The sequence below is a fragment of the Glossina fuscipes genome, unplaced genomic scaffold (assembly GCF_014805625.2).
Source record: "Glossina fuscipes isolate IAEA_lab_2018 unplaced genomic scaffold, Yale_Gfus_2 81214, whole genome shotgun sequence".
NCBI lineage: Eukaryota > Metazoa > Arthropoda > Insecta > Diptera > Glossinidae > Glossina > Glossina fuscipes.
Genome location: NW_024004675.1, coordinates 1 through 6,137, shown reverse-complemented (window position 1 = coordinate 6,137; position 6,137 = coordinate 1). Strand labels below are relative to the sequence as shown.

The 6,137-nt window shown below is 35.8% G+C and overlaps 1 protein-coding gene across 1 annotated transcript; it reads left to right on the top strand.

The window, feature by feature from the left end:
• The first annotated feature begins 3,479 nt into the window (after nt 1-3,479).
• On the top strand, nt 3,480-5,376 carry LOC119644042 (putative inorganic phosphate cotransporter). The gene is made up of 2 exons (XM_038043571.1): nt 3,480-4,695; nt 4,769-5,376. Exons 1-2 carry the CDS (start codon nt 3,586-3,588, stop codon nt 5,000-5,002), a joined length of 1,344 nt encoding a protein of 447 aa, XP_037899499.1. The 5' UTR covers nt 3,480-3,585; the 3' UTR covers nt 5,003-5,376.
• The last annotated feature ends 761 nt before the right edge of the window (nt 5,377-6,137 follow it).

The window sequence follows — 6,137 nt, the reverse complement described above, 5'->3', positions numbered from 1 at the left end:
GAGAGAGAGATAGAGAGAGAGATAAGGAGAGCTGGTAAGAGAGAAGAGAATAAGAGCGATCGAAAGGCAGAACATAAGATTATCTGATAACACTTGACAAAGTGAATAACGCGCACGTATAGCGTTTTCGCACTTGACTAACAATGTTTTAAAAATAAGTATCTATCTATACAACAATAAAAATTTGTATGTATGCGTATATATATGCGTTTATAAACCTATACTTGACAAGGTCTTTAAAGCTTTTATTCTTATACAAATATGTAGAAATCAGCGGGCGTCTGAAATTATAGCACATGAGTTATCTCTTATAAAACACACACATTGTTCATATTTAAACTTTCTGTTTTATTGTTGATTTTGTGTTTTTTTTTTTTTTTTTTTTGAAAAAATAATAATCATAAAGTATCTGACGCGAACAGATTGAATAAGAGAGACACCAAGAGTATGTGTGTGAATTCTCTTGTTTTTAAAAAACCATTCAAGTTGTTGTGCATTCTTGAATTTCTGTTAAATGTCCACAATTCACGCGACAAACTCGTGAATTTCAAAAAAAAAAAAAAAAAAAAAAAAAAAAAAAGAGACAAATGGAAACAAAAATAGCATTCAATTTAAAACGAACCTTAGATACCTACCAAGTCAAACTAAATGTTAGGGGATCGGTAAATCGATCACGTTTTACGGGATCATCTAGATATTTAGTTACTTACTAATACAAGCCCATTGGAAATACGGAACTGGCTAAAGGATAGAATTGATAAAAATTTTCTATTAGGACTTGTCTTAACACTTTTAAGATCTAACTTATATAATTTTAAAATTATTTCACCTCGGAAAGTAATCCATGTTTTTTAGACTACACAAGAACATTTTCCAATTTGTCATATGACTTCAATATTTTCGAAATCGACAACTTCAGCAACTGGGGCTTGAGAGTGAAATAAGTCCATATTTAATCTTGATCAAGGATATTTATAAGATTTCTGACCATCATTACCAAATAGCCGACTAGGCAAGAATCGTGACTACCAAATCTTTGTTTTCGGATTGAAATCTTAACGCGTTGCTTGCTTTGATCGTAGTTATAGTGACCCGTCGCTTGCCTATCTCCTTCTTTTTCCCTATTTCATTCCGACCATCACAATCACCGATTAGGAGAAATACACTGAGAAGTTGGTGATATAAATAAAAACTAAAGAAAAAAAGGTATCAAAATCATTATAATAAACGATTTTTTAACAATGGGCTTTTCAGAAACGAAGCTCCTTAACAAACTTCATTGTCAGTAACCCCATTTGTTCCGGCGAAAGTATGTCTTAGAGATATGCAAAACTTCCAGTTTTTTTAATCGAACGTTCTTACACCTCATCGGTCGAGTATGGCTTCTGTATTCCTTTGCACTTCTGTGCACCGGAACTTTGTAAAGTGTGTACAGTTGTTCGCAACGTGCTAATTCTTCACAGACAGTTCAGCTGTCCAACGTTAAAACGATTGCAATCTTTGTTTTCTTCTTTTTATGTGATCAACGCAGGGTTTGTCCATTACGCGTACTGTGATAGTCAGAAAAAGGTACCGAAAGAGAAGCAGATACGGAGTGGCCGCAGCCTAGTGAATGCTTACTCATTCGAAAAGCTCTGAAACCATAAAAAATATAACCGAGTAAACAAGCCTTCACTGTTGCTACGACCAAGTGTATTCGACCGTTTCGGGGTTTGATCCATGAACACTTTAAAATGATTGGTGGGCGAACGTATAAAGTTACCAAACACTTTTGAAGGCTTCGTTTCCAAAATCAATAAATGAAAACGATGCGTTTGTATTAAGGGATCCAAAGCAAACAAATTACCTTTCTTTTCTGATTATAACGCATATTTTGGAACATTATGACCTGGAAGCTTGAGCGCGTTCAAATAGTCTCCATGTTCACCGTTTGCATCTGCTTTGTTTGCCTAATCAGACGAGGTCCGCAGTTCTATCGAGTAGTTTGCTAGTAATTGGGTTAGCACAAATGTTTCCAATGGTTTAACTGTAGAAAAAATTATCCCCACGATGCCCGCTGATATACGGGTCATTTATGCGAAAGTGGAACAATTCGTACAAGTTAAGGGCCCAACTACACCTGCGGTGCAGAGGCCTAACATAATTCAAGTTATTCGCTTTAGGATTGTTTGAAAACCACAGCCATAACGATGCACCCTGAAGGGCAATACCCAGCAGTCAGGACTCACTACCACAACTACAACATTCTCTTCTTAAGAAGTTCCTCTACTTAGACATAGATAGTGAGTGGGCCCCTGAATCCCGTGGAACTTAAATGTAGACTATAAACCCTTTAGCATTACATATATATGTGTTTACAACTGACATGGCCTGCTCCATTTTCTCAACTACTAGTGCTTCACAGTATTCTACAACCTAACTATCCTGGTCCTGTTTCAGTTAGTTTGTGTTTTCTTCATAGAAGTTGTCTATGAGAAAAGAAGTGTTCACTTGTGAAAAAATCAAAACCCTTCCAGTGCAGCCCTAAGCTATCTATGAGAAAAACCTATCGCTAAATTGTAGACAATTAAGTCTTCAACTCTTCTTCCTCAGTCAGTTGTCCATCATTACCACGTGGAAATGAAAGTTTCGATACATCTATGCATCTACTTAACATAGTTTATCACCCAGTTGGGCTTGAAATAATAGATCTCTTAGATTGCGCAACGATTTGTCTAATAATGACACTAATAATAACAATAATAATATGTTCCAAAGCTTGATCTGTACATATTAGCCCAGAAAATAGGTGTGTGTTTTCTTCTAGCAACACTTCCGCTTCTGATAACCTCAGCAAAAGGTTTAGTCGGTAGTCAAGCAGACGTGGCCAACTTGACTGGGGGTTTTCTGTTGCCCATCAATATCTACGTTTTACTGGGCCTTCGTAATTTTCACTTAATAAAAAAAAAAAGATTAAATGAAGCCTCACGTGGTCAAGGCATAAAAAAGAAATAATATATATATCCTCTTGGAGTTAAAGGTTTCACCGTGGTACGTACGATGACACAAAACTGTTCTCTGATAGCGAACACACGCACACTTTCTACATTATATAACTTTCTTTAGCATTTCGTGGGGATCAAGTATAAAAAAAATATTCATTTATCAACTAACAAAAATCTTCACTTTATTAAACAGTGGGCATTGAGGTAAATGTAAGGCAATACATTTTCCTTAAAAGGTCAGAACTTAGTCATTAAAAAGGTCTGAGTGTATTGGGCGAGGTCTACTAATTGAAAGCCGAAATATTCAATATTCAGGCATTCACTAAAAATAAAAAACAAAACATCTTTGTTGTTATTTTTAAAGTCTCTTATCATAACTTTCTCAAATATTAAAAAAAAAAAAGAGATTTTTTATTTTTATGTTATAAAATTGATAACGCAATGATTTCATAAAACAGAAATATAATTTTTTTATTTTTTTTTTTTTTTTTTGGTTTTAGGTCCAGTTATCGGCAGTCGTCATATACAATGTTTTTTATGCTTCTGTTGTCTATCGTTATGTTATGCTCTACGTGTCAATTTATCGGTAGCCATTGTCGCCATGACGGACAAAAACTCTACAAAAAGTAATTTTGAGGAATTCGACTGGGATGAAGGCACCAAATCATATTTACTGAGCAGTTTCTTTTGGGGCTACATACTTACACAAATACCAGGCGGTCATATAGCTCAAAAATATGGTGCAAAGACGCTGCTTTTAATTGGCATAACATTGTGTTCATTGCTTACTCTGCTTACTCCATTGGCTGCTTCCGTAGGAGGTTGGAAATTGTTGTTTGCTGTACGTGTGGTTCAAGGTTTGCTGCAGGGCTCAGTGCATCCAGCCACTCATGCTATGTTAGCCAAGTGGGCTCCAGTCGAGGAGAGAGGCAGCTTGGGTACATTTTGTTATTCCGGATCACAATTTGGCACTGTCCTGATGTTGGCTGTTAGTGGTTACATAGCTGATTCATCGGCCGGTTGGCCAGGTATTTTTTATGTCTCGGGCGCTATGGGCTTTGTATGGGCTCTATTTTGGTTTCTATTCGCTGCCAGCACGCCGGCTGAACACAAAAGCATTACCAATGAAGAAAAGAAACTTATAGAGAACTCTTTGGGTCAAGTGGAAAATAAACCTCAAGTAAATGGTCCCACGCCATGGCTTAATATATTTACTTCGGCTCCTTTTATATCCTTGATAATTGTGCACTGTACGCATATGTGGGGTTTCTGGACTCTATTAACTCAAATACCCAATTACATGAAGAACATATTGGGAGTAGATATTAAAAATAGTGCATTGCTTTCCTCCTTGCCTTACGCTGTGATGTGTTTGCTGTCCTTTTTCTTCATATACCTATCAAAAGTACTGGCACGCAAGGATAATGTATCGCTGTCATTCAATCGTAAATTCTTTAATAGTATTGGCCATTGGATACCGATGGTATCGCTGATCGCCTTAGGTTATGTAACCAAAGAACATGCCACATTGGCTGTTGTCCTGTTAACGTTAACAGTGGGCATAAGTGCAGCCACATACTTAGGATTCCAAGTGAACCATATTGATCTCTCACCCAATTATGCGGGTACTCTAATGGGCATTACGAATGGTGCTGCCAATGTAATGAGTGCTTTAGCACCGCTGGCAGTTGGCTTCGTCGTCGACGATGTGGTAAGTTAGTGAGTGTAGCTCACGGAAAGGAACGTTTTTATAAAAACGATAAAATATTTTTTTATGTTTATAGACTAACGTGTTTGAATGGCGTACGGTATTCTTCATAGCGGCGGGATTTTATTTCGTAGGCAATCTTCTGTTTGTTGTATTGGGTAAAACTGATGTGCAGTGTTGGAATTCGCTCACGGAAAAACCTCTGAATAACTGCCAGTTACGTTTAGTAAATGATGTTGAATCTCCTGTTTTGCTAAAGAATGGTGATGTGAAAGCGACAACAAATCATAAACAAAATGGTACACACTAGTCTTAGCTGTAAATAACGGGGGATGTTTTAAATCCCAGATTTTCCGAACTGAAGACCTCTTTATATTTTTTATTTAAATCTAAGATGGTTGCATTCATAAAACGTAAACCGAGAGACTAGAGCTAAGCATTAAATTTGTTATTAACATTTAAGCTTTTTTTTTTTATATATTTTTTAAGTTTAGCAAATGACTAATAAGGCCTTTAGGCAATATTTCGAGTACGTTATCTTTGTCCAATTTTGTCTTGGAAAAATGTACATAATTATGATTAAGTAAATCGTCAAATGCCTTAAGTTATTATATATTCATATAAGTTCTAAATGTAAAAGAAGAAAAGAAAAAGAGAAGAGATTTTTCAAAAAAAAAGGAAAAATAAATAAAAGCAAAATAAAGAAATATATATAACAAAACTGTACGGTGTGTTAACGGCAGCCAAAATGCATCATAGCTTTTACTTAGCTAATAAAACAGTTCCCTAATAGTTCCCATAGAAACTTTATGGGCAAAAAACATCTACATCCTGGGAAAGTTTGTTTTTTTGTATATTACGGTAAATGACAATTGCTATATTCTTGATCAGCATCAAATTCTGAGTCGATTTAAGCCTGTCCGTCTGTCCATCAGTTGTAAACATTCTCCTTGTAGAAAAATTCAGAAATTTAAAAGCCGCCTTGGAAAACCCTAACTAGATAATTGAAAAAAGTAAAATCCCAATAGTAGGTCATAGCTCACTATTAATCACCCTACAGTTATTCCAACAACGTATTATCAAAGTAAGGCGTTATATAGGAAGTAATGGCAAAGGTGGACGGATCCGAAACATTTTCAAAAGCACTCGTCCTTGGAGCAAATTAATATCAGTGTACCAACTTTCACCGAAATATCTCAAAAATTGCAAATTATAAGTTGAACACAAGGAAACAAGATGGACGGGCAGATTAGCTTAAATCAATGCAGAAATTGATTTTGAATCGACCGGCATAATAAAACATGAGTATATTTCAAGCCCTTCTCCATGTGGCATATATTTGCACACACTTAATAGATCCTTGTAGCACAAGTGGCATGGAATAAAAAAAGTAGCGATTTTTTTTTTACGAAGATACCTGTAATTCGTCTCAATATGCTTACCAT

What these genes read in the sequence shown, in the direction of transcription:
- LOC119644042 (XM_038043571.1), top strand. Translation starts at nt 3,586, where the DNA reads ATGACGGACAAAAACTCTACAAAAAGTAATTTTGAGGAATTCGACTGG. An exon ending in GCTTCGTCGTCGACGATGTG is followed by an intron (nt 4,696 to 4,768) that starts GTAAGTTAGTGA and finishes TTATGTTTATAG; the next exon opens with ACTAACGTGTTTGAATGGCG.